General features: G+C 40.1%; 1 protein-coding gene across 1 annotated transcript in view; it reads left to right on the top strand.

Moving 5' to 3' along the window:
• The first annotated feature begins 1144 nt into the window (after positions 1-1144).
• The window catches only part of gipc2 (GIPC PDZ domain containing family member 2), a 32245-nt gene continuing 6608 nt past the window's right edge, over positions 1145-26781 (top strand). Inside the window, exons 1-5 of the mRNA XM_003223081.4 lie at positions 1145-1819; positions 20942-21127; positions 22999-23179; positions 23483-23592; positions 24320-24401. Coding sequence (XP_003223129.1) covers positions 1553-1819; positions 20942-21127; positions 22999-23179; positions 23483-23592; positions 24320-24401 — 826 coding nt within the window. The 5' untranslated portion in view covers positions 1145-1552. The remainder of the gene's footprint in view (positions 1820-20941; positions 21128-22998; positions 23180-23482; positions 23593-24319; positions 24402-26781) is intronic.

The following is a 26781-nucleotide window of genomic DNA, read 5'->3' as shown; positions in this document are numbered from 1 at the left end:
CCAACCCCCAGAGTCAGACATGACTGGACTTAACGTCCGGGGAAACCTTTACCTTTACTATAGATAGATAGCTCTACCTAAGTCTCTGTCTCTGTCCCTGTGCCTATTCCTATCTATCTATAAGCTTTGGCTAGCATAGGGAAGGCTTAACACCCCAGTGGCATTTGTTTTGCTGTCTGTGCCATGTTCAGAAGACCTCACTTTCTGTCCTTGTAATTTATTTATTTATTTATTTACAGTACAGTAGAGTCTCACTTATCCAACATAAACGGGCCGGCAGAACGTTGAATAAATGAATATGTTGGATAATAAGGAGAGATTAAGGAAAAGCCTATTAAACATCAAATTAGGTTATGATTTTACAAATTAAGCACCAAAACTTGACAGAAAAAGTAGTTCAATACGCAGTAATGCTATGTAGTAATTACTGTATTTATGAATTTAGCACCAAAATATCACGATGTTTTGAAAACATTGACTACAAAAATGCGTTGGATAATCCAGAACGTTGGATAAGTGAGTGTTGGATAAGTAAGACTCTATTGTATTTATATTCCGCCCTTCTCACCCCGAAGGGGACTCAGGGCGGATCACATTGCACATATAAGGCAAACTGCCTGGGGGAATCCTTTGCTGGGAGTTGTTAGTTGGACTTGATTGGAAACTAAGCAAGAGAGCTTTATATATCTGTGGAAGTTCCAGGGTGGGAGAAAGAACTCTCATATTGGGAGAAATGTGCAATACATATTTAAACTACATTACTAGATTACTAGTTTTTTATTATTATTATCCTGCATTACATTTGACATGGTCTGATCTAAGGCCTATGTACAAGACTCTTGGAAGAATGGAATGGAGTAGCTATATATTTTAAGCTTGTATAATGTGTTTTTTATTAATTACTGTTAATCATTTTAGATGTGTTGTTGATTTTTATTGATTGTATTTGGGCACTGAGTTTTGCCAGTTGTTGTAAGCCGCCTTGAGTCCCCTCGGGTGAGAAAGGCGGGCTAAAAATGTTGTAAATAAATAAATAAATAAAAAACATTCAATGCCATAACATAGAACAGAGACAGACGCAGGCACGGGCGGGCCTCGAACTCGTGACCTCTTGGTCAGAGTGATTTGTTGCAGCTGGCTGCTAACTAGCCTGCGCCATACACATATACCTTAACGCTATGTCGCAAACTTTGAAAACACTTCTGTTCCTGGTTTGAAAGTGTTATTCCTGCTTAAATGTGTGGTAGGTACTTGGGGACTTGCTGTAATAATCATAGTCTCGGAGATACTTCGGTGAGTGTGGAGACCCTTTGGGATTGGCTGCCTCTCTGCCTGCGCCCCAGTTCTGCCCAGCAGGAAGGCTCCTTGAGGCGGGCAAGAGGCGAAGCCTGGGGTGAGGCCCTTCCTCGGCGGGGAGGGCGCCCATTGGCTGCCGGGTGCCATCACCTGCCCGCTGGGTGGCCGCAGCAGGGGCAGAGCCCGGGCAGCGCGAGGCAGAGCGGCGGCAGCAGGAGCAGGAGGAGGAGGAGGAGCAGGAGTTCGTGCTGGGAAGATGCCTCTGGGGCTGAAGGGCCGGCGGAGAGGCAAGTCCAAGGAGAGCTCCACGCTGGTGGACGGCGAGGCGCCTCTGGCCCGCGGGTGGCGAGGGGAAGACGAGGGCGGAGAGCCGGCCGCCGCTTCTTCCCGGCAGAGCCCGCTCCGGCTGGTTTTCCACACGCAGCTGGCCCACGGCAGCCCCACGGGGCGCGTGGAGGGCTTCGGCAGCGTCCGCGAGCTCTACGCCAAGATCGCCGCCGCTTTCAACATCGCCCCCGCCGAGGTAAGTCCTGGAAGCCTCTCTGGGAAGCTTGGACGTCTTTTCCTGAGCCTCCCACCTGCTTGAAATGCCTCGGAGTCTCTCCTCCCGCATTTCATTTGAATCCACGTCCCAGGGGGTAGAATGAATTCACGGACACCGCTTGAACTGCCCTGGCTCCATGCTATGGAATCCCCAGACTGTGCTGTCGAAGGCTTTCATGGCCGGAGTCACTGGGTTGTTGTGAGTTTTCCGGGCTGTATGGCCATGTTCCAGAAGCATTCTTTTCTGACGTTTCGCCCACATCTATGACAGGCATCCCAGAGGTTGTGAGGTATATGGGGAAACCAAGCAAGGGAGGATTATGATATATCTGTGGGAAGTTCCAGGGTGGGAGAAAGAACTCTTGCCTACAACATTGGCCTCCAACAGACAAGAGTTCTTTCTCCCACCCTGGAACTTCCACAGATAGATAAAGCTCTCTTGCTTAGTTTCCAATATACCTCACAACCTCTAGACTGGAAACAATCAGGTCCAACTAACAACTCCCAGCAAAGGATTCCCCCAGGCAGTAAGCAGCCAGACCTTGAAGCTGCAAGACTTTTAAATGCTAATCAAGGTGATTAATTGCAACATTCACACCTGTCTCCAACAGACAAGAGTTCTTTCTCCCACCCTGGACCTTCCAGAGATATATAAACCCCACTTGACTAGTTTCCAACAGACTTCACAACCTCTGAGAATGCCTGCCATAGATGCAGGTAAAACGTCAGAAGAGAATGCTTCTGGAACATTGCCATACAGACTGGAAAACTCACAGCAACCCTGTGATTCCAGCCATGAAAGACTTTGACAACACAGGCTAAATAGGCCTTTTCAAACTACTGTACATCTCTCAGGGTTTTATAGCGTTGAGCCTGGGCTGTGAAAGTGGTGTCAAACTGCATTTATTCTACACTGCAGCTGCAGCCTTATTTACTGCCATGTGTTGTCTATACATGCGGAGGTGAGTGGCAAATTTGCACAACTACTAGATTTCCTTCTATGTATGTGTGCCAAAGTGCCAAAGAATCAGAGGAGGCAAGCAATGGACTACTGGAGGGAACCTAGTGGGACTTGAGCCTCTTTCCAGCATTTTCTCCAGGTCTCCTTTCATTTTCTCCATGTCTCCCTCTATTTTTTCCATGTCTCCTTCTATTTCTCCATGTCTCCCTCTATTTTCCATGTCCTCCTCTAAAAACAGTCCTTCTCCCTCTGCCCAGAACTAAATACATTTGAGAAAGTCAACTTGGAGGCAAACCACACTGCAGAACCCACACAAAATGTCATGGCTCTGTCCTGTGGAGTTCTACAGTTTGTAGTTTGTTGTGGCACTTAGAGCTTTCTGACACAGAACTACAAATCTTAGGGCCCTTCCAGACAGGCCCTATATCCCAGGATCTGATCCTAGGTTTTCCGCTTTAAACTGGATTATATGAGTCCGCATTGCCAGATAATCTGGGATAAACAGAAAACCTGGGATCAGATCCTGGGATATAGGGCCTTTCTGGAAGGGTCCACTAGTGTTGAGTCATGGCTGTGAATCCAACTGCTGTAATTCTGCAATGTAGATGCAGCTCAGTCTATGAAAAGCTTTGTTCTCTACAGTGCTACAAGATACCTTTGCATACAGATATTCCAGACTGATAGGGCTATGTCTTTGAATTCAGAAGCTATAGTTCAAACATTTTTCAGCTTGGCACTAGGTTTCTTTTTTTAATGAACGGTGAAAAGGTTATTGCAAATGTACATTATATGGCCCCATTCACAATATTTCCATTGCTCTTTATTATAGGCCACCCACCCTTCATATTAAAGCTTGTTGGTATTTGTGGTAAGAACGATCCATCAACCCTCAGACTTTAACTCTCCGAATTCAAGCAACAGTAAACACTGGGTTGCTGTGAGTTTTCCAGGTTGTATGGCCATGTTCCAAAAGCATTTTCTCCCGATGTTTCACCTGCATTTATGGCAGGCATCCTCAGAGGTTGTGAGGATGCCTACCATAGATGTAGGTGAAATGTCAAGAGAGAATGCTTCTGGAACATGACCATACAGCCAAAAAAAACTCACAACAACCCAGTGATTCCATTCATGAAAGCCTTTGACAACACAGTAAATACTTGCTTGGAGAAAAACCTGCTTCTGAGCAATGGAGTGTTTGCCATCGGTCAGCACTGTATTTCCAGCTACCACTGTCACTGTAATACTTTCCCATCTGATATGACTAAACTGCCGTTCAAGGCATTATTCAGATCAGCACAGAAAACATAAGATCAGGATTGTTGCACAGAGGCCAACAAAACTTTTACAACCATGGTCTCACCATACATTGTGATGTTCAAGTGGGATTTCAAATGTACTTCAGACTGCAGTCTCATCCCCTCTCATATTTTCCTGTCCTTAACTCTCACCCTGGTTATTAAAGTTTAAGGAAATCACTTGTGTAGGGGAAAAATACCTTCTGGTGTGAGGTTCTGAGACTTCGTCTTCTTGTACTCCGTGTGTGTTTTTTTTGTGTGAGGATCTAAAATGGTTACATTTTTGTGTACTTGAACTAGAGAAGTGAAGGCTGCAGTTGGAAGCAAATTTCAAAATGCAAGTAATCATTGAAGTGCATCACCTAAGAATAGCATACATGACTATAATTTAGTATATCAAACATAAGTCTTGATCAGAGGCATCCTAATTCATTATGGTGCCTGAACAGAGACATCAAATTATGTTTGGACAATAAGACAAAGGCATCTAATCTAAAACCCTGCTACGCAAGAACACACAATTAAACATAATAGCCTGGAATAATAAATAATTTTCTGTTCTAAAATTGCTCCTCAATATTTCTCACTTGAGCTTCATTGCCCCTGCCTGTCTAAGAGTTCAATGAGTTCTGCAGCAATTATTCTGAACAAAATATATTTAGTGGGTTGTGAGTTTTCCGGGCTGTATGGCCATGTTCCAGAAGCATTCTCTCCTGACGTTTTGCACACACCTATGGAAGGCATCCTCAGAGGTTGTGGGGTTTGTTGGAAACTAGGCAAGTGGGGTTTCTGGCCATGAAAGCCTTCAACAACACATTAAAGTATTACTTACTTAAAAAAATTACAGTATTCAAACTTCTTAGAAAGGACAATTTCCTTTAGTGCTGATAAAACTACTGCAGTCAAGGTTACAAACAGTAAACTAAGTAAATAATTTCTTTTATTTATCCAAGTTGTTGCAATTGTCGTGCTTTGTGTAGCTTTGAGCATTGAAAAAGAAGCGAGTCCGAAGATGTGTAATTATACTCCTGACTACACGGATCGTTTTACCTTGGCATTGCAGCTTGTCACAATAGTATCTCTTTTTTATTATCGGGAAGAACAATAAAGGCTTTGAAAGACAGTGAAGTTCTCATGCGTGACAAAGAATTGCAACAGTTATTTCACACCAGATATGGTTTTTAGCATTGCACACTAGCATGCCAACAGGTTCTTACACACAAAATGGGGGCAGCTCTTATCATTACTTTCCCTGCTTAATTAGCTAGTGTTAAAAAGATGAACAGTTGCCTATCAAATTAATGAGGAATTTAAAAATATTTGTTGCACACCAATAATTTTGGCTGTATATAGTTCTTATTACTTGCCTAGAAATCCAGATACAAATGGGAAAACAATTGAAGGGAGCTTAATTCTTCAAAAGTTCCTTTTAATTATAAAATTTTATATGTTTTCATGTCAGGAGCGACTTGAGAAACTGCAAGTCACTTCTGGTGTGAGAAAATTGTCCATCTGCAAGGACGTTGCCCAGGGGACGCCCGGATGTTTTGATATTTTTACCATCCTTGTGGGAGGCTACTCTCATGTCCCCGCATGGAGCTGGAGCTGATAGAGGGAGCTCATCTGCGCTCTCCCCGGGGGTTGGATTTGCACTGGCAACCTTCAGGTCAGCAACCCAACCTTCAAGTCATTAGTTCTTCCGGTACAAGGGTTTAACCCACTGTGCCACCGGGGGCTCCACCTTTACCTTAATGTAAAGGTGCAGGACCCATATAGCAAAAAGCTTCTTGGTGATATGTTTAAATGTTTTGCAGTATGTCATCCTGTATATTGCATATTGGAAATCCAGGTGGCTTTTTTGCTTCTCGTATCTGTATAATGGTGTCAGTTTGTTCATTGCATTTTGTGAGATTTTGTGAGTACTGTAGTGAAGAACAGGAGGTGTACTGAATTCTTTAAGAGTTCTTCTGTCACTCTTCTGACAGTCCCTTGGGTTGCATTACATGGATAACAATATTGACCAATCTTAAAAGGCATGAAGCTAATTGGAACAGCAACAATTCTTTTTTGTGTTTGGAATAGAATTCCTTCACTCATGTAAATATAGGGCATTGGGGTCTGGTTAACAACAAAAGGGACTATTGAGGTAGGTGCAAAGTGTAAATTCTCACCCCCCCCCCCTCCATAATACAAAGGGGAATTGATGCTACTGTTTTAAATCTCTCTACTCCCACATACTCTCAAACCTGGTTGGATGTTTTGGGAACCTTCTGGAGCAGTTTTGGTCATGAGGTATGTGAAGTCTCGCACCTCATTACCTGATGTTGGATTTAGGGCACTCAAACTAGCATCTGCTGCACATGAAGATGGAACATGTTCAATCAGTATTGACATTGTTAACAGCCATCAAATCAACTTTGACTTATAGTGATCCTATGAATGAAAGACATCCAAGTCACCCTGTCATCAGTAGCACTGCTCAGGTCTTGCAGACTCTGGACTGTCGCTTCTTTGATTGAGTTTACCCCTTTGTAAAGTTGTCTTCCTCTTTTCTTACTGCCTTTTACCTTATCAAACATTGTTATCTTTTCTAGTGTCAAGTCTTCTATGACAGGGTCAAAGTACCACACTTTCAGATGAGTCATTGTGGCTTCTAGGGAGAGCTGAGGGTAGAGTTTTGCCCCCCTCACCCCCAGGAAAAGAGGAAGAAGTGGTGAAGCCCAGGTGGTAGTGATAAAATTAGAGGAAGGAAGAGCCAACACTAATGAGAGAGTAGTAAGGTCAAGGTGGGCGAGGCAAGGACCAGGTGGCAAAAGTAGAAGACAAGGAAGGAGCAGTTGACCCTGATGTGGTGGCAGTCTAGTTGAAAGTGGGGGCGGGGCATAATCTCAACTCATTGTGTCTTTGACAGCTGCAGGAGGGGGAGAAGGATCAGTGAAGCCCAGGCAGCTTAGGTGGAAACTACATGGTGAAGTGGGAAGCAGTAAACCCCAACATAGTGGTGGCTTGCTGAGCTGCTGGGAATGTGGTACGGCAGCCCATACAGTGTTCTGGCAGAGGCAGAGACAATGGAGAAACCAGGGGAAGGGTGAGGCCTCCAGAAATGGTGCCCACCCTTTCCCCAGAGCCCATCTGCCGCAGGTGGTACCACCTGGAGCAGAGGGTGAGGGGACAGACAGAGCAGCAGCAGCAGCAATTGGAGGCCACTGTTGGACAAGTGATGGTACAGCTGTGCCCAACACGGTGGCATGAGGCAGCAGTGGGATGAGGAGAAAGCTGAGTTATCTGCCTCCTTTTGTTGAGGGGAAGGTCTAAATATGTGCAGTAACTGCGGGGCAGCAGTAATAGTGAAGGCTGACACTGGTAAACGATCTCTCAGAAACAATGGCTGTGGCACCATGGCAAATGCTTGTTAGCACTGCGCAGTGGAAGACACGATATCCTCACTTTTGAAGATGTTTTAACATGGCAATCCTATGATGAGAGAATCCAAAGTGAAACAACAGATAATAATAATAATAATAATAATAATAATAATAATAATAATAATAGTGCAGTTTTCTGGCATTGTATATTTCTGCCGCTTCTGTGACTGTTCATTTGGGTTTTGATAATTCCGTAGCCCACTTGTCGATGGATGTCCAGAATCAGCAGCATCTACCGCGGTCCTTTTTATCCTGGGCGACGACCGAGCCAGTATAGACTTCGTTTGGGTTTGATTCTCCATAATGCTAATGGGTTAGGTGCTCTTAGTTCTGCTCCTCAGCTGAGGCCTCTCTGGCTTGGTTGGACCTGCCGGTAGTTACACTACCGCCGGCACAGCCCTCAGTCATCATTGGAGCAGTTAAGCCCCCCCCACCACATCAAGGTGGCCAACTGCAAAAGGCCACCCTACTGGGATCTGCACGCATCATCCGAAAATACATCACACAGTCCTAGACACTTGGGAAGTGTTCGACTTGTGATTTTGTGATATGAAATCCAGCATGTCTATCTTGTTTGCTGTGTCATACAACGTCGTTGTGTCAATAATAATAATAATAAAACTTTATTTATACCCTGCCACCATCTCCCTGCGGGGACTCGGGGTGGCTCACATGGGGTAAAACCCGATCAGTATAATTTACAAAAACAACAGTGTAAATACATTGCACAATATACAAAAGATAAAACACAACAAGGCAATAAAACAAGAGTTAATACAACAGTAATAATAACAGTCAACCACCAAGTACAATTCAGTCGACTTCATAATACTAGGAGGCAGTCAAGGAATCACTGTGATAGAGCAAATTCAACTACAAACAGCGCTGTAGTTAATAAACAACTCAAGCTGAAAGGAAGTTCAACTGTCAGCACACTCAGAAACAAAAGAAAAGTCCAAAGATGCACAACTCAGATGATAGGAACATGGAATGTAAGCAGGAGCAATCAGGGGAAGCTAAATATAATTGAAAAAGAAAAGGGATGCACAAACACTGAAATACTTGGGTTGAACAAGCTAAAGAGCACATTTTGAATCAGTTAATTATAGAGTTTTACTCAGGAAATGAAAACAAAAGAAGAAATGAGGTGGCTTTTATAGTGAGGAGAGATGCAGCAAAAACAGTTAAAGGATATCATGCAAAGTCTAATTGAATCATGTCAATCAGAATTCAGGAATATCCATTAATATAACCATAGACCAAGTTTATGTTCCACCAGAGAAGCAACAGAAGAAACTGAAAGAGTCTATGTGGGTGTTCAAGAGGAAATTGTTCACACACCAAAACACACTATGTTCCTGATAGATGGCTGGAGTGCAAAAACAGGAAAGACAACTGTTCCTGGTAAGGTAGAAGACAGTAGGAAAAGAGAAAGGCCATCCTTCAAATGGATAGATTCAATCTAACCATGCACTGGGTCTGCAAGACCTAAATAGGATATAAATTAATTTAAATTAATTTAAAGTAATTTGATTAAGTAAATTGTAGTACTAAGAGCTATTATACTGGATGTGTTTTGTGGCAGGACACTGAAGTGTGAACAGATAGTTGATTTCACATACTTTTGTTAAAGAAAGTATCATTTTTAAAAATCTTATATTTCAATGAAGCCCTAAGTGAGCTTTTAATATAGAGTCAACTCTTCATATCTATGAACTCTGTGCCCACAGATTCAACCATCCATGGTTTGAGAACATTCCAAACAAAAGCAAAACAAAAATCCTTGAACTATATCTTGATTTTTAACATTTGTATAATGGACACAATTTTACTATGCCGCTATATATATTGGGACTTGAGCCAGTGAACACCAAGACCTTTTGGTCCTTTTAAAAAACCAAATGACATTTGTATGTTGAAACACACACTAGGGACCTCATCAAAAAGGCACATGGATTTGCCCCACATCAGGGGGAATCCATGGGCTCCTGGTAGGGAACGTGGAGAAGTGGCTGCTTCACACCCCATATTGCCTGCCTTATCTTGCCCCTCATCCCAGGAAGGCCCCCATGTTGCTGTGGTGGCCTGCGCTGTTTTCTCTCCCTTTTCAGAACTGAGCCTAACTGGAAACGCTTGTATGTTGTCTCCTATTTGATCATTTCTTCCTTTCTGGTTTTCTTCATATTAAACGAGAGATGGCTCTGTTTCAAAAATGGAGGGGAGACAGTGTACAACGGGTAAATTGGCCCGTCTGATGGGGTAGTAGTGAATTCTAATTGCAAAGTTTTTTCAAAGCAAATTTAAGAATCAAATCATGTGAATGGATGTTTAAAGTTGCATTTAGTTTTTATCAATAATTACAGAGTTATAATTAAACAATATTTTTAAAAACTGTGTTACAGATGGGATGCAAAATTGTTATATTATTCCTATAGCTGGCCTTTACATGAAAGGAAATCAGTAAAAATGATGTAATTTTTAAAAATTTGTATTCTTTTATTGTTCTGTAATGATTTGAAAAATTGCAGTACCATCAATTTGCCTTATCAGAGGTAGTGCCACATATTATACATATATTGACTCCATGTTACTTTAAGAAAAGTTACTGTGTGGTGGTGGTGTTAGCAGCTTAATTTCTAGTAAAATAATAAAACATTTGTTTTACTTAATTGAATTATTGGGAGACTTTTATTTGGTGACTCACATTTTGAAATGATTGGTTTGCGTGTGTTTGTAAACCAATTTATCCTTTTCTGAAAGGGCATTGAGTAAAGAGTTTTCCCTATGCATGTTTTCTATTTTTAAGCAAAATAATGTGGTTTGGATTCCTATTGCTGTAGCTGAAAGATTACATCTTGTAGGGAGCATGTCACTGACTAACCTGCCACTAGTTCCTTATAAAGGTGAGTGTGGCATATTGTGGAAAACAATCTACCTAGTTACTCAGTTCCATTAGATAATTAAGGAGTATTGTTTCCATTGCTCTACACACCAGGCTTCACCTTCTCCATTTCTTGTTGAACTTGTGCCTGTGTCCTCTCTCTCTCTAGTGATTATCTGTCTGCATTTCATGTGATTTATTCCTGAATTTACCACAAATCACTTGTGCAGTCTGCATCTCATCCTGTCTCCTATTTGATCATTTCTTCCTTTCCGATTTTTTTTCATGTTAAACAAGATATGGTATGCTCTTGTATATTCTCACACAACAAGAACACAAACAAAGCTTCACTTGCACTTCTTGTGTTTTCTGTGAATGCTATTGTTGAATATCTTGCAGAAATATATACGCATGTAGGTTGTAGGCATTACAGTGCAGGTTTATTTAAATGGAAACAAAGCCAATTTAAAATGTTGATTGAAACACTCTCTACTTCAAATTAAAATTACTTCCATTGTTCTGAGAATATATCCTTTTGCTCTGCTTAGTGTTGACAGACATAGTTTAAGTCTCTCCTCAATGAAGAGAAGTATGAGCCAGGTCCTCGAAAGCTAAATTGGAATGATGCTCTGGTTTTCTGAAAATAGGATGTTAAATAAGAAATTAATTGAAAAAGAGACTTCTTTTAACTACTGCTGCTGCTGCTATGAGAAAATTTTGTAATATCTCAAGGCATTTTTAAAATAACAATTGTGTTTACAAGTGGACACTCAGTCCTAGCTTTTGGAAACTCAGTGGAGATAAGGGGACACATACAATTTAATCAGTGAGCCAAGAACAGTGCTTGGAATTGGAAATAAAATTGACTCATGCTAGAATCTGATTCTATCCATAAAAGCTTATCCTAGTAATGTCTTTTTTCCAGTTCCTCTTTAAGATACTACTGGATTTCTTTAGGTCGAATGATGCTAGGGTATGATGGGATATGATGCTAGGAAATAATGCCTAATAATGCTAGGATATGATGGGTGTCTTCTGAGAAGCTTTCACTCTTGAACTAACTACGTGAATGAGAAAATGGATACCAGCAATAATTTCTTTAAAAATACATTGGTGTTCCTACATGGAAGAGGGCTGAGGAAGCATGTAATATCCTTTCTAGTCAACACTTTTGGCTAAATGTATTCAAGGTAGTAGTACATGCCTTTAAAGTCTCAAATGGCATAGGTTTGTCTCCTTGTCTGAGATGTCTACCACTCCATATTTTATTAAATGGAATCTATAAAAGTCTAAATGTGGGGCCATTGATGGAACCCAGAGGCAATGAGGGTTGGATCTAGATTTGGGACCTTATCAGCTGCAGTCTTGTCTGCATCTTCTCTCTGTTTTCAGGAGCTGGCAAAACAGAAGACTCAATTTTCACATGTCAGATACTACCTGACTCCTAATTGCAGAAAATGGGGAGGAAGTGGGGAAAGCATGACAAATGACAGAAAACGACATGAGTTGGCTGGTCATCCAATAAGTCAGGGAAAGGCGGTAGGAAACAAAGGAGGACGGTTTGCTTTCCCCCATCCCTGTTTTCCCTCTGCCCATCTGATGAGATCCTTAGTTACATTTACAGTAGGCAGATCCAAGAAATTATTACAAATACCCCCCTCCCAAAACCCCACAACTGAATAATCAGCAACGCCCAAGGTGCTGTATTATAAGATCTCATGCTTCTTTAGACTAATATGGAAGAAATTTTAGTGAACTTAATTTTTTCATAAACTGTGTGATTTTTATTAATGTTGGGAAGAGCAGATGATCCAGTTATTCATTGAATTCACTCAGCCAAACATAACATTACCACATGTACCAATAATTTAAAGCAAAATAGACATCTTTATGAAAGGGATACAATTGTTTTTATTTCTAAACACATTTATTTGCATTGGTTGTTTATTCTCTCTCTGTACAGTTTTGTAATTATTGTTATTATGTTTATTTATATCCTGGTTTTTCTTTCCACAAGGAAACTCTGACCTTGTTTTCATTGATAGTAGAATTAACAGATATTCTGACTGTTGTTACTGTGTGTCTTCAAGGTGTTTCTACGTAGTATATAACTACAGAATATCTCCTGGCCACACTACTGCACTGGGTGAAGGAGGTCTGTTCAACGGCTGATCAGGGTGCAAAGGGAAGGATGTTTCTAGCCTGTTCCCATCAGAGAGGAAGGGTGTGACAAGAAATAGGAAGGGCAGTGTAATCTGAAGCTGAATTGACTGCATTCACCCAACACTACTTCTGGCTGTTAAGGTGGGCAATGACTATGCAGCAATTACATATCCGTAACTGTAGCATGGAATTCTCCAATTCAAAATACCAGCCAGAGATTTTATAGGGCCAATTCATGCTTCCTCCAACATGAACCAAGACAAAATCCTAATTTATTATTCTAATTTGTTAGGAGTCGAATGAGCCAGACATTTGGTTTCAGATAGCCCTTTAAACAAACTGTAGACATTGTCCTCAATCCATCTTTCCCTTAGTGTAATGTTAATGCCCACATGCAGATATACACTACAGCAGCTCTACATAGTCCACATGCAGAATAGCAACACATGTCAATGACTTGGTGCCGTTGCACAATGGAAAATGCACAAGCATAATGTATAACCATAGTGCAGAATATATATTCATATCTACAATGTGAAATCACAACACAACCAAACTGCATAATCTGTAAAGACAAGATACAGATTAACATGCTGTTTGCTCAGCTCTGCTTCTGCTACTATGAGCAAAATACATCTGGTGCATAATGGTTTGCCTGCACATGTGTAGCCTGACTTATATAAGAATACTCCCTGAGTAAATTCTGGCCAGAGAGTCTCTGGTCTGTTTTTACTGCTGGCAGGAGGAGCAAAATGTTAATTAAGATGGAGAGAAATTCACTTCCATACTTTCTTATTCACCGTAAGACATTTCTTAAAAATAAAATTGTGACATTATGTGTCATGTGAACATTGGGACTGATTGATTTATTAAAATATGTATAATTCCCTTTATTCAATGATTAAACTACTAAAAATAGAAGAGCATGCCCTTATGTTGGGACATACATATAACTATATTATATTTTATTTTTGTGCTACTGTTTTGGTGCCAAACATGTTTGAAATTTGAATTTCTTGGGAATGCAGAACAAAACACCAATGTTTTGTTACACTGGGATTGCTATCTTACATAGAAATTGATACTCTAGCAAACAAGAAGAAAAAAGAATGATCAAAGTCCTAGATTGACTGATACCTTTTCAAAAGGAGATAGCATAAAACTATCTGAGATGGAGGTTGAAGTCTGTATGTGCTGTCTAGTTACAGATCTAAATGGAGTCGTATCATCTCATGTTTCTTAATGTTGCTTAATGCCAGGTCTATGAATGGCAAAACAGTAGCCATTCCCTCATCTTTGCACTGCAGCAATCTCTGTACAACAGCAGACAAGACCTGGCGAACAGGGAGGTGGAGTGGCTTTGGGATCATACTCCTCTGACCAGGCATCTTATGCCTCAGGGCCCTTTTACACAGGTTCAAAACCCATGATAGTTAATGGGATTACCTGAGGTGTCCAAATGATACTTCAGGCAAATCCAGATTAATCCAAAGTAAACTGTGTTTTTCCAGTTTACTTCAGATTAATAGAACACCCCAACAGATCTGGACCTTACTGAAAGATCTGGATCTGTTGAGGTGTTCAGCCTATGAGGATTGACCCCCGGGATTGCAGAACGCGGTCCCTGGAGTCAATCCCAACAGCCATCTTGGTTCTTCGAGCTCCTGGAAGGCACCCACCCGCTTCCTCTGCCCCCCCATCCCCCCAGCTAAAATACCTACCAATTTGGGGGGGGGGGTTGCCAGCAGTACAGGCCCTTCTTCACAGTCCTTATGACCCTTGAAAATGATGTGTAAGGAGGTGGGGGGAGGAAGAGAAATCTCCTCTTCCCCCCAACTTACTGCTGGTGGTGCAGGCCACTCTGCAGAGTATGCCTGATGTACAAAAATGGCATGTCACGCGGTGTGGGGGAGAAGGGATTTCCCTCCCCCTTCCCATCTCTTGACGCATCATATTCAAATATCAAGAGGACCATGAAGAGGATCCTGCATTGCCAGCAAGGCCCCGCCCCTCCCGGCAAGCATTTTTGGTGGGGGAGGGCTGGGTTTGGCTGGCTGCCATCCTGGATCAACCTTTGGTTGACCTGGGATGGCATTTAGCCACCTCGAGGGAGAGCCTGTAGTTATGGGAGGGGGTGGGGACCGAAGTCCAAGAGGAAGCAGGTTTCTAAAACCCACTTCCGCTTAGGTTTTAGTTAAGTATAGAAGGTTCCTCAGTCTTCAGGGTTTGAGTGTGTTTATTTGAAGATGGAGACCAGGACAGACTAGGGATTCTGTTGGTATACTCATTTCGCTTCTCAACCAGCTAGCTGGGTTGATCTCAGTGGTGGCATTGTATTTTCTGGTGCTGAGGAACTTCAGCATCCATGCTGAGGCTACCACATGGCTTAGGACTTGCTTACAAAAAAAAAGAAAAGAAAATGGGTTCCCTGGAACTACAAAGACAAGTATCCACTATTACAGTAATACAGAAATCATTAAACCTAAATTTAGTTCAATACATCAATATGAAAACAGATACAAAAGGCATTGCTAAACAATCAAACAAAGGACTGTTACATTCACATTAAAAACAATATTTTTCTCTTGAAGGATGAATTTACTCCTTATATGTGCAATGTGATCCGCCCTGAGTCCCCTTCGGGGTGAGAAGGGCGGAATATAAATACAATAGAGTCTTACTTATCCAACACTCACTTATCCAACGTTCTGGATTATCCAACGCATTTTTGTAGTCAATGTTTTCAAAACATCGTGATATTTTGGTGCTAAATTCATAAATACAGTAATTACTACATAGCATTACTGCGTATTGAACTACTTTTTCTGTCAAGTTTTGGTGCTTAATTTGTAAAATCATAACCTAATTTGATGTTTAATAGGCTTTTCCTTAATCCCTCCTTATTATCCAACATATTCGCTTATCCAACGTTCTGCCGGCCTGTTTATGTTGGATAAGTGAGACTCTACTGTATATAATGATTGTTCTTGTTTCTTTATTATGGATAGTAGACTCCAAACCACAACCGGTTTCAACTCAAAAGAGTCTTCATCAGGTGGATTGTAGTCCTTTTTTCAGTTTTTTTTTGAGTTTTTTAAATGTGGATCAGATCTAAGTTTTAAACACGCCTACTCTGCAAACAGTTTGATTCCAATGCGAGTATATACTCACATTAGGACTTGCTTACACCACCATCCTCGCTTGCTCGCTCACCCCCTCGGGCCCGTCACTCATAGGTCTGTCTCAAATGGTTTCTGGTTTCATTCATGTTGCTGGGCATATTCCATTGTACTAGGAGGGGTGACAGTGATTTAGGAATGAAATTATTTTGTACTGTTTTGTTGTCATGGACAGATCACTTCTTAATCAGGTTTATACTTGCTGGGACTCAGAGCCTCTGAGTTGTCTACTGTCTTGGATCCAAATTCCTGTCCAAACCGAGACTTGCCTATCACCAGTCATCCTTTTCTTACACTGGTAGTCAGGGCTGATCCCCACCCAGATGCATATATTCTTTCCCCTGTGGTTCCTGACAACTGGAGAAAACCAGGGTGTGGCGGTCAGGAAACGCGGTAGACATGCTATAGAGCATCACAGATCAAGAGGTATGTTGGTGACTTTCCAGCCAACCATCAATTTTCAGGCACAACCCTATTAAGGCTGTTAGGGGTTCAGATCCTCCTGGAATTGGTCTATTGGAACTGCTTCATTTCACTGCAGATGCTGGCTCAGAAGGCACTGATAAAGGTACCATAGTTTATCTTGCTGCAGTCACTAAATCTGACAGTTGTCAGAAATAGCTTTTTGTGGGTCATTGCAAGTTGTCTTCATCTCTGGCTTGAACACAGTGTAGGGCCAGAGGTGTATTGTCTGCAAAAGATATGGAGCCACCCATTTAGCCACAGGGGCAGAAAGCAAACTCCACTTTAAGCCTGTCATTAGGAAAATTCTCAGGGATAATTTTCACTTGCTCCCAAAGTACCTAGTTGTCTAGCACCACAGGGAAGATTTACACTGTAGAAATAATGCAGTTTGACACCACTTCAACTCTTATGGTTCATTGCTATGGAATCATGGGAATTTTGCCTTTTCTACCAAAAAGTACTGGTGCCTCAATAAATTATAAATTTGCCCAATTCCATTGGGCTATGGCAATTAAAGGAGTGTCAGATTGCATTAATGCTGCAGCGCATATGCGTCCACAGATTATATGCAGGGTTGGGCACTCGTTATGATGGTCTGCTACAGGAGACTTATGTATCTGTGGATTTCAGTGGCTTCTCTGTGTAGTCTGATGTAGACTTGATGGTTGTCAGAGTGGTCCAGCATTTCTGTGTTCTCAAATAGTATTCTGTGTTCACATTGGTTCATCAAATGCTCTGCTATAGCTGACTTCTCTGCAATCTTATTCAATTAGAGAAGTCCTGTGTTGAGACAAAAGCATGGTATAAATTACACCAAGAAACAATTATAATTGTTCTTCATTAGGGTCTTATTCTCACCCCTGGTTGTATAATAGTTTACAGTTTATACTGTCATAAATTCATTCAACTTTAAGAAGTCCTGTAGATTTTTTCGTACTTTGAATTTGTGTAAGTCAGAACAGGTACAATTTTTAAGTGTAACTACAGCCAAAATATATATTTTTAGCTTTGGATAGCATAGGGAAGGGCTAACATCCCTGTGGTGTTTGTTTTGTTGTCTGTGCCTCTCTTCAGATTTCACCTCAATTTCTGTCCCTGTGATAATTGGATTTTGAAAAAAACATGCTTGTTGTGCAAACAAGGATTGGGTGGTGGTGGTAAAGCTTCTGTGGAGACACCTTTCCCCCATAATAACTCTTTCAGGGGTGAACTTCCTTCTCTAGGGGTCGATTTCTCTCACTTCCTGTTGTCTCATTCCCTACAAGTCGTTTGTAAGTCAGTTTTTCCAACTTGAGGAGTGCCTGGACTCTGAGATGGTTTTGCCAGGTCCTTCCTCACAAGTAAAATCTAAAACCACTCACACTTTTTATGAGTCACTCCGGGAAGTACAAAGTTTATTACAGATGAAAGTCCTTGGTTGAAAGTTTACTTTCAATAACAGCAGAGACGTGTTTACATTTTAACACGGTCAGACAATGTGGCAGTACTTTTTAACAGAGTTCGTAAAGTTACTTTTAAGAAGAGTTGATAGAACGACATCTATAACTGATCAGTGATAGGCTAGCAGTCACCACTCAGTTATGGGTGGCTTCTTCAGGACATTGTATTCATTCTAAGTAACATTACATATGCTGCTCTTTTGTCGCATTGAAATGCATTAGTTGTCAAAGAGGTGGCTATATTAGCCTTTCACATGATAAATAGGAAGAAGGAAAGAGGAGGAAAAAAGAAATACAGAAAAACAAATGTGACAACATCTCTAAGACTAAACGTATTTGTTTTCAAAGAGGTGGCAATATTAGCCTTTCATAGGATAAATAAAAGGAAGGAAAGAGAAGGAAAAGAAAAAAGGAAAAACAAATGTGGCAACATCTTTAAGACTAAATGTTCTTTTATTTTTGCATGAGCTTTCATGGATACAAATTTGCTTTTTCAGATGCTGTACCATTCTGTCCCACTGTGTTCTAGATCCAAATAAGTGGATTATATCCACAAAAGCTCATATGAAAATGTGCTGGTACAGCTGTACCAGAAACTTCAACTTTATTTTCTTGCTGCAAATGTTTGCAATCATAGGTCAGGCCACCTGTCAATCACCATTAAGTTTGGTTCCGCCCCTTGTTCAGGGCTCTGGGAGGGAAGGAGCCATTTTTTAAGTTAGTCTCACTTAGGAAGCTCATCTATAGGACGTAGACCAGCTCGTCCCATAAAAAGCTTCATATTTCAAGAACACCAGGGATAAAGACCATCCGGGGATACAGAACAACAGCACAGAAACATCTGCAAGCCTTGGCTGGTAGGTCCACTCGACACCCAGATGCACTTGGAGTCGGCAGTGGGTCCCAGACCAGCTAGGCCCAGATAATAGATAGCCTGGGAGAGGTTATAAGAGGGTTTTCACAGTTATTCAAAGCCAATCGCCTGTCCCTTGGGGACAAGACTCCTTGAAGATTTATTATTTGTTCGTCAATAAAGACTTTGTTATTTCTTTAAAAGACTCAAAGGCCATCTTTTCAGGGAAATTCCTCAACAACCTTTCTTTAGGCACCCTGGTTTCCCGCTGGGCGTAAAGTGTACGTCCTATATAATAGACAATCAATCACAGGCCCAGCGCGTGACAGAACAGAAAATATGCTGCAACATTTCCTTTCCCTTTTTCCCTTTCTTCTTAGTTTTGATAGAAACACTGGTATATATTTTTTCTGTAGTTGTTGCATACCTTCCAAAATGCATACTATGACTTACTTGTCCATCTGCATAGGATATCCAGATAAAATTTTCCTACTTCTATGATTCTATGATTTGTGTTTTTATACTGTGACTTTGGAGGTAATGAACTCTTGAATTTGATCGCCACAAGAACAGTAATAAAGATCCTCACAAAATTATTCAAAGATGAGTTATAAAAGGGGGTGATATAGAAATGTTTTGACATCATCCTATGACTCACTGCATTCAGCTACTAATTTATAGGCATGGCATTAGGTATAGAAATATCATATAGGACATGGGGCCTAGCAAATACTTGAGCCTGGAGGCAGGTCAAACAACATAACAAAGGGACAATTAAAAAAATTGTAAAAAAAATTGTATTGTTAAAGCCTAGCAAATACTTGAGCCTGGAGGCAGGTCAAACAACAGAACAAAGGGAATAGTATCACAGAATCCTAGAGTTGGAAGAGACCATAAGGATCATCCAGCCCAACCCCCTGCCATGCAGGAAAGCACAGTCAAGGCACTCCTGATAGAAGGCCGTCCTGTCTCTGCTTAAAAACCTCCAAAGAAGAAAGAAGGAGTTCTGTGTCCCCTTTACGGACTATTTCAGCAAAAGCTTTTGCTGTATGCAGGCCATGCCAATGAAAAAAGGGCTAAGGCCCATGAAAACTTACATTGAAATAAATTAGTTGTTTTAATTGTGTTAGTGGGCACCTTTGAAAAATACTTTTTTTGTTGTAACAAGGTCGTAATAATGGACTGGATGCCCCTTGTGGTCTCTCAGAACCGGCCCTAGGTATTTTTCAAGTGTAGGCGAACAGAATTTTGCCCTCCCCCCCCCCAAAACCAATCACTGAAAAATAAAAGCGTTGGATAAGCGAAAACGTTGGGTAATAAGGAGGGATTAAGGAAACGCCTATTAAACATCAAATTACATTAAGATTTTACAAATTAGGCACCAAAACATCATGTTTTACAAGAAATCAACAGAAAAAGCAGTCTCGACTGCGCCCCTGTATGTTTTGTACCCGAAGCGACCGCTTAATTCGCCTCATTGTTGGACCAGCCCTTGGTCTCTTCCAACTTTGTGATTCTATTCTATGTAATTTTTCCTTGAACACCAATGTGTTTGCTAGTTTTGTTTCAGGACATCTTCAGAATTTTGCGTGGTTTTAGCATGATTTCTGATTTACTTGCGAGAAGATGAGTATATGGGTGCCCTTCAGATGTAGTTAGGGATCCTCTTGTGAGAAACAGGATTATGCCCAGTTTGTGTGGCAGAGTAACCATGTAATGTTTCTGTCCCCGTGGAATCAGATGCCTGTCATTCCTGGATGTGGCCTGGGTGAACTGGTTGCCATACTCAGCACCTAAGTTTTCAGGAGGGTTGATTGGTATTGGATCCAGAGCATGCTGGTGCCAAGTCTCTTTAGTTGTAACCAATAAATGTTGAGCCTCATTTCTTCCAGGAAATTCTGTCTGTGTTGTCATTACTAAATTGAGCTTCAGTTGCAGCTGAGCTCACAATGATACACGCTTACTCCTTATTGCTGCAAGTTGCTTCTGGTATAATGCCAAGTTTTTAACTTTGTGTGTTTTTAACTTTGTGTTTTTAAATACATTACAACTGTACCTTCGGTTCACTTCTGCCACGATAAATAAATATTCCTTATTGCAAAAAATTGTATTTAGCCTTAGCGGAAGCTATTTGTGAGGTCATTTTTCTAATTTAATGGCTTGAAAAATTAAAAGCTTTTTGAAAAAGGATGCACCAATTGAGTGTTACTAATACATACTTCCATTATACTTATGGTTAATGTATTTTCATTTTTAAAGTAATGGCTATAGTAACCCTTTAGCTATTTTATAACATTTCCGAGATCTTCTCAATGCTTTGGGAGGACGTCTGTTCTGTTGACACTCCGGCAAACCTGAAGCAACCTGATGCAAAGTTATCTATTGCGAATAGCTGTTTATGAAAAAAGTGAATAACATACATTTCCCCCCTTTTCTTGTAGATAATGTTTTGCACTTTGAATACTCACAAAATTGATATGGACAAGCTCTTAGGAGTTCAGATTGGTCTCGAAGACTTTATATTTGCTCACATAAAAGGAATAAAAAAGGAAGTGCAAGTTTTCAAATCTGAGGACTCACTCGGGCTTACCATTACTGACAATGGAAATGGATGTGCCTTCATAAAGGTAAAGATGATGAGTGTGTGAAATGTCTGGGCAGAAACGGAATAACAAAATTATTTAAATGAATGTTTGTGACACTAAAAACGGTGTAGAATCACACTATGGAAATCAATCTACACTCAAAAAAGTATGGTGTGAATGTGGGGTATTACAAACATGACATAAATGGGAGATAAGGGCTGAAATCTTTTAGCTATTGGCTTAAAATGTTTTAATTTTGTGCATTTTAGTAGAATTTTAGCAGAATTACTTATATAATTATCTAAAAACCTTTGTATTAATAGTTTTTACGATATGCTTTGTATTAATTTGTTGTGAGAAAATGTGATATAAATTAAATAAGTCAATGAAATGCCTTATAAATAAATATCCTTACTTATATGGTTATAGTTTTTTAGCTATTGCATTCATTTCACTGTTGTGCAAGTGAAGTTCAGTAAGCATAACTTTTACATATGTGGCATTCTTATCTGGTATGTGATCAGTTGTCAATGCCTCCAATTTACTGCTTGATTTACTGATTTTGTTTCATATGCCATTTTCATTAGCCTACATTATTTTGCAATTTTAAAAGTGAACAATTAGGCGAATATTTGGTACATCAGTGAGTTGTTTAGTTCACATTTTTAGCAGAAAGTTGTCACCTCAGAGTGCAGCTGGAGGAGATTGTGTGCTTCAATATTTTATTGCATAGAAACGTACATCATGTTTTATATTTCACTGAAAAGAGTCTTGGTCTCATGAACAATACAGAAAATGTATTCTGCCCTTCAGATATTTTAAGATAACTATCATGATTTTCCTTAATCTGTCACCTAGGTTAAATATATGTATCTTTTCCAATTGCAGATCATAGGATTTATTGTTCAGAAATCAATCCATACCAGTGTTGTCCTCTAGACACAGTCTATTAAAGAAATCATTCTAAGGACCCAGACATAATACATTTGTGTTAAATAGAGATTTAGTCCTAACTAATGTAGAATCATTGAAATCAATAGGAATAAGGTGGTGGCTAACAAGTTCAACTCATCCTAGTGCATTAATAAAATGAGCATAGCATTTAAAAACAGTTTAGGTTTAAATTCAATTTAAGTCCCGAATAGAGTAGATCTATTGAATCAGTGAAATTTCCTCAAGAATTTGTCATTCAGAAATATGGTCTAAATAACAGGGGCTAGTAGCTGGATTTACAGGTGGCTCTGAATTTACATCAGGATTGGAATGAAGTTGAAGTAAATAGGGGAAGCCATTTGTATGGGTAATAGTTGGAAAATGGGGAATAGGTTTCAGCACAGCTGAAGGTAGGTATTTTTCATAATCCACCACTAATTTTAAAGATGTTTAAAGCAAGCGTTATCATAAAGCCAGGACTCTGCCAGTACGCAGGCAGAGATGAACCAAAACAATCACCCAGCTTGTGTCGAACTGTTTAATTAAAGCAGGACTTACTTTTCATAGTCTAAATACAAAACATAAAGATAGCATTCAGCCACAGAATATAAAACAATGACTGATAGCAAACACCAGTGCAGGTTCTGGAGAACATCATAGCCAAAATGTTCAATCCAGTAGTCAAACACTGAGAGTTCAATGGTTAAAGTTCAAGAATCAAGAACCTATACCGTAGTCAATAGTCAGTCCAGAGATTCAAGGTTCCAGGGTTCCAAAAGTTCAGGAGACAGATCAGAATACCAAAAATCCACAAACCTGGGGGAAAACCAACAGCATCCACAAACAGATAGAACAAATACTTTTTCTCCCAAACATCAATTTCCAGGCTAGCCCCTTATAAACAGTTAAACCCAACTGCAAACAGTTTTTTTTGTTTCTTTAGTTCCTCACAACTAATATAACACCTTTTCATCCAACAGAGAATTAAAGCAGGCAGCCTTATTGACCAAATAAAAGTTATATGTGTTGGCGACCACATAGAATCTATCAATGGAAAAAGCATAATTGGCTGTCGTCATTATGAAGTGGCTAAAATTTTAAAGGACTTGGAAAAGGGACAGACATTTATGCTAAAATTAATAGAACCAATGAAATCATTTGGTGAGTGACATGAATTCATAATCAATTACTGTATACTTTTAGTTTCCTTTTGTGTATGTTTTCAGATAAAGTAAAACTGTCCTGTTTGATATTACCCTAAAAAATCCATGCAATTTGAAATATAAAGTTGAGAACAGTAATTCTGAACATTTTACTTGGTAAATTAAGTTTAGATATTTGTTTTGATGGATCAATAATTAGAATATAACTTGTGAACCCATTTTTCATTTCCTTTGCGCAATACCTAAAATGATAATTATTTTTGAACAACATTTCAAATTCCACAATTAATTTCTACTACAGATATGATTGAGCCAAGATTAAAGGGTGGAGCTTTTGTAGAAGGGAAAATCTCCAGAGGCAGAGAAACTCTTCGACTGAGAAACAAAGGACCTGCTACAGTGGAAGAAATGGTAAGTTTCTCCATTATGATTTTGACTTCTGGGGATATGGAACAGAACTCCTGGTTTTAGAAACCTTTAAACCAGTATTGTGGTTCAGATAGCATGCAGAAACTATGATTTAAGATAGGAAGCAACACATTGGCAGACTATGCTTTACAAGGATAGCTATATTAGAACTGACCCAACTGCTTCATTTGTGGATGTTAAAGTGTAGGATGGGAAACTTCAGCATAAAACTTACACACAGAAATTGTTAGGGTGAGACTTGCCCAAGGTAACCCAATGTGTTTCATGGTTGAGCAGGGATTTGAAGAGAAGTCTCCAGAGTTACTGTCCAACCCTCAAACCACTGCTCCTCCTGTGCGCTCAATAGGATCGTGTCTTATTTCCCCCTATATAATGGCACCAAAAGGACCCCCTGGAGCTTATGTAAGCTAATTTTTTGCACAGCACAATTCATTCTCCATAATGGGAAGAAAAACAAAAGAAAACCAAAGAAGAGAGATAGGAGGAGTAAGCTCATCAGTAGGGCTTATGAAAATGCAATCTCTGCTATGTATTATTCCCCATATAATTGTTAATCTATTTCCAGCTCTGTGTCACATGAGATCCTTTTTTGTCTAATGTTTTATCCAGTTTTAGCAACTTGAGCAAAGCAAAATGGATTCAGTCTGAATAGTCAATAATGTACATTTTGAAGGTTACTTTTTATATTTATGGTTTTGTTTTTCTAAAGCCTTCAGATGTTGAAGAAAAGGCTATCAAAAAAGTCGATGATCTTCTTGAAATGTACATGGGGATAAGAGATCTTGAACTAGGTAAGCATTTATGGACCCAAGATTCATTTTTAGTACTATAGAATATCAGCCCAAAACCTGAGTCTGAAAGTTTTGGTATGCTTCATTTTGCTTCTTGAATGGTCAGGGTAGTTTGGTTAGGGGTATAATGTTTTTATTTATAATTTATACAGTTATAATGTCTGTGTCTTTATTTGTGCCCGAGGCGTCATCTGCATAAAAATATGAATCAGTGCTAATGTGCATTATTTTAGTCATTTTTAATCCTGTTAACATCATATTAGCACATTATAAAGCCAATCCAATGTGTATTGACAGCCACACAATCTCTGCTTTAGATGTTACATTGGGACAAAAGGGAGTGTGCCACATGATTACTGCACTGGATTATTCTTGGTCAAACTATTATATTTTGAAATGAGGTGACGAAAGAGACTGAGAAGAAGTAAAGGGAGAGCCTCCCCCATCTGACCCATTTACACCTCATTCACCCTGTGAAATGTAATTCCTGATCCAGCCTCTGCATCTGATCCGTGTATGCCTTCTACATCCCCGGTGGAGTAGTGGGTTAAAGCCTTGTGACTTGAAGGTTGGGCTGCTGATCTGCAAGCTGCCAGGTTCGAATCCCACCCGGGGAGAGCGCGGATGAGCTTTCTCTATCAGCTCCAGCTCCATGCAGGGACATGAGAAAAGCCACAAGGATGGTAAAAACATCAAAACATCCGGGCATCCCCTGGGCAACGTCCTTGTAGACAGCCAATTCTCTTACACCAGAAGCGACTTGCAGTTTCTCAAGTAGCTCCAGACACGAAAAAAAAAATCCCAGTGAAATGTAGTGCCCTATTTTGTCTCTCCCATATACCCTGTTTACATCTCATCTGCTCCAATGAGAGTTGTGAAGAACTCAAGGAACAAAAATCATCTGGTGGAATTGCTTTCAGTATCCAACTGGGAGATGCTAGCTTGTTTTCAATGAGACTGAGCTCAGCCCAAAGCCACATGCCCAATAGTATTTAGAGTTCATATCTCACAGCTTTGGATGCATAGATTTTGCCAAATTCAGGAGTCTGTAGCAAATGCTTTATTAATAATTTCTTCTGTGGTCTTGGATGTTTTCCCTCCAGCTCTCCTTCTTGCTGAACTGGAGGAGTGCTTGATTGTTCATTAGGCTGAACTGCTGAGGGAGGGCTTGACTTCATCTTTTTCTTCATCTGAGATAGACAAATTCTCTGTGAATGGGGGTATAAGACACAAATCTGCCCCAGAGGGACTCTGGTACCTAATGTCAGATTAATCAGGCAGCCATAGGAACTAGAAGCAGGAACAGAAGTTTGTCACTATTATTTGACCTTGTTGTTTGGCCATCTGTGCAGACAGATTTGGTCATGTAGTTGTGGTATGCAACAACAGGGTGCTGTTCCTGGGTTTAAAATGTCTGTTCCTAATTGCTCTTATTATGAAAGGATGTACAGCATTGACCACAGTATGACAACTTTGTCTTGGCCAGAGAAACTTTGTGATCCACATGTTTAATGAAGTTTCTGCCACACAAATAAAGTTAATGGGGTAGGACCACTTCTGTTCAAGTCAGCACTACACAATCAAACAGGAACACACACTTTCAAGCCAGGAACATAACTTTGTCATTATTGTCACTTTTATTGACATGAAAAAAATGAGGGGTTGGTTTAACTTCTTGTTTGCTAATAAAACTGACGCCCCTTCTACACTGCATTATCTTCTTTGAACTGGATTATATGAGTCTACACTGTCATATAATCCAGTTCAAAGCAAATAATCTGGATTTTATAATGGCAGTGTAGATGTGGCCCGAAATGATACATGTCCAAAAGTGTGCCACCAACATATGTTTGGATAACTCTACTCTAGCTGAAGTTAGGGAGGACTGGGCTGTTATTAGATATCTGCTCAGGTGGGTGTGCTATGACCTTGGACAATTACTGTATATACTCAAAGATAAGCCGAGTTTTTCAGCCCTTTTTTTGAGCTGAAAAAGCCTCCCTCAACTTATAATGGGGTCAAGGCCAAGGCCATTGCTTATAATATATGACATATTTCTCTCTTACCCTCCCTTATCAGTGTGTTTTCCAAAGCCTCCCTCGCTTTTAACCAAGGAAATGTTTGGAAATGGGAAAGACGCCCTTGCAAGTTAGGAAGAAGAAAAATATATCTCCATTAATCTTATAAAAGCATTTCCCCCTGAAATATTTGTTAAACTCTCCTACTGATATATAGGCATTAACCCCCTGCATGCATTTGCAATCCCTATGTAGATATCTGTATCTATATACATTAATTTTATACATGAAGTTTCCCTTCATATGTTTGCAAGTCTTTGCAAATCCTATATACATATAGATTTATTTATTTATTTATTTAT

The sequence above is a fragment of the Anolis carolinensis genome, chromosome 4 (assembly GCF_035594765.1).
Source record: "Anolis carolinensis isolate JA03-04 chromosome 4, rAnoCar3.1.pri, whole genome shotgun sequence".
NCBI classification, from domain to species: Eukaryota; Metazoa; Chordata; class Lepidosauria; order Squamata; family Dactyloidae; genus Anolis; species Anolis carolinensis.
The sequence above is the reverse complement of the archived record's forward strand: the minus strand, read 5'-3'. Positions and strand labels throughout refer to the sequence as shown.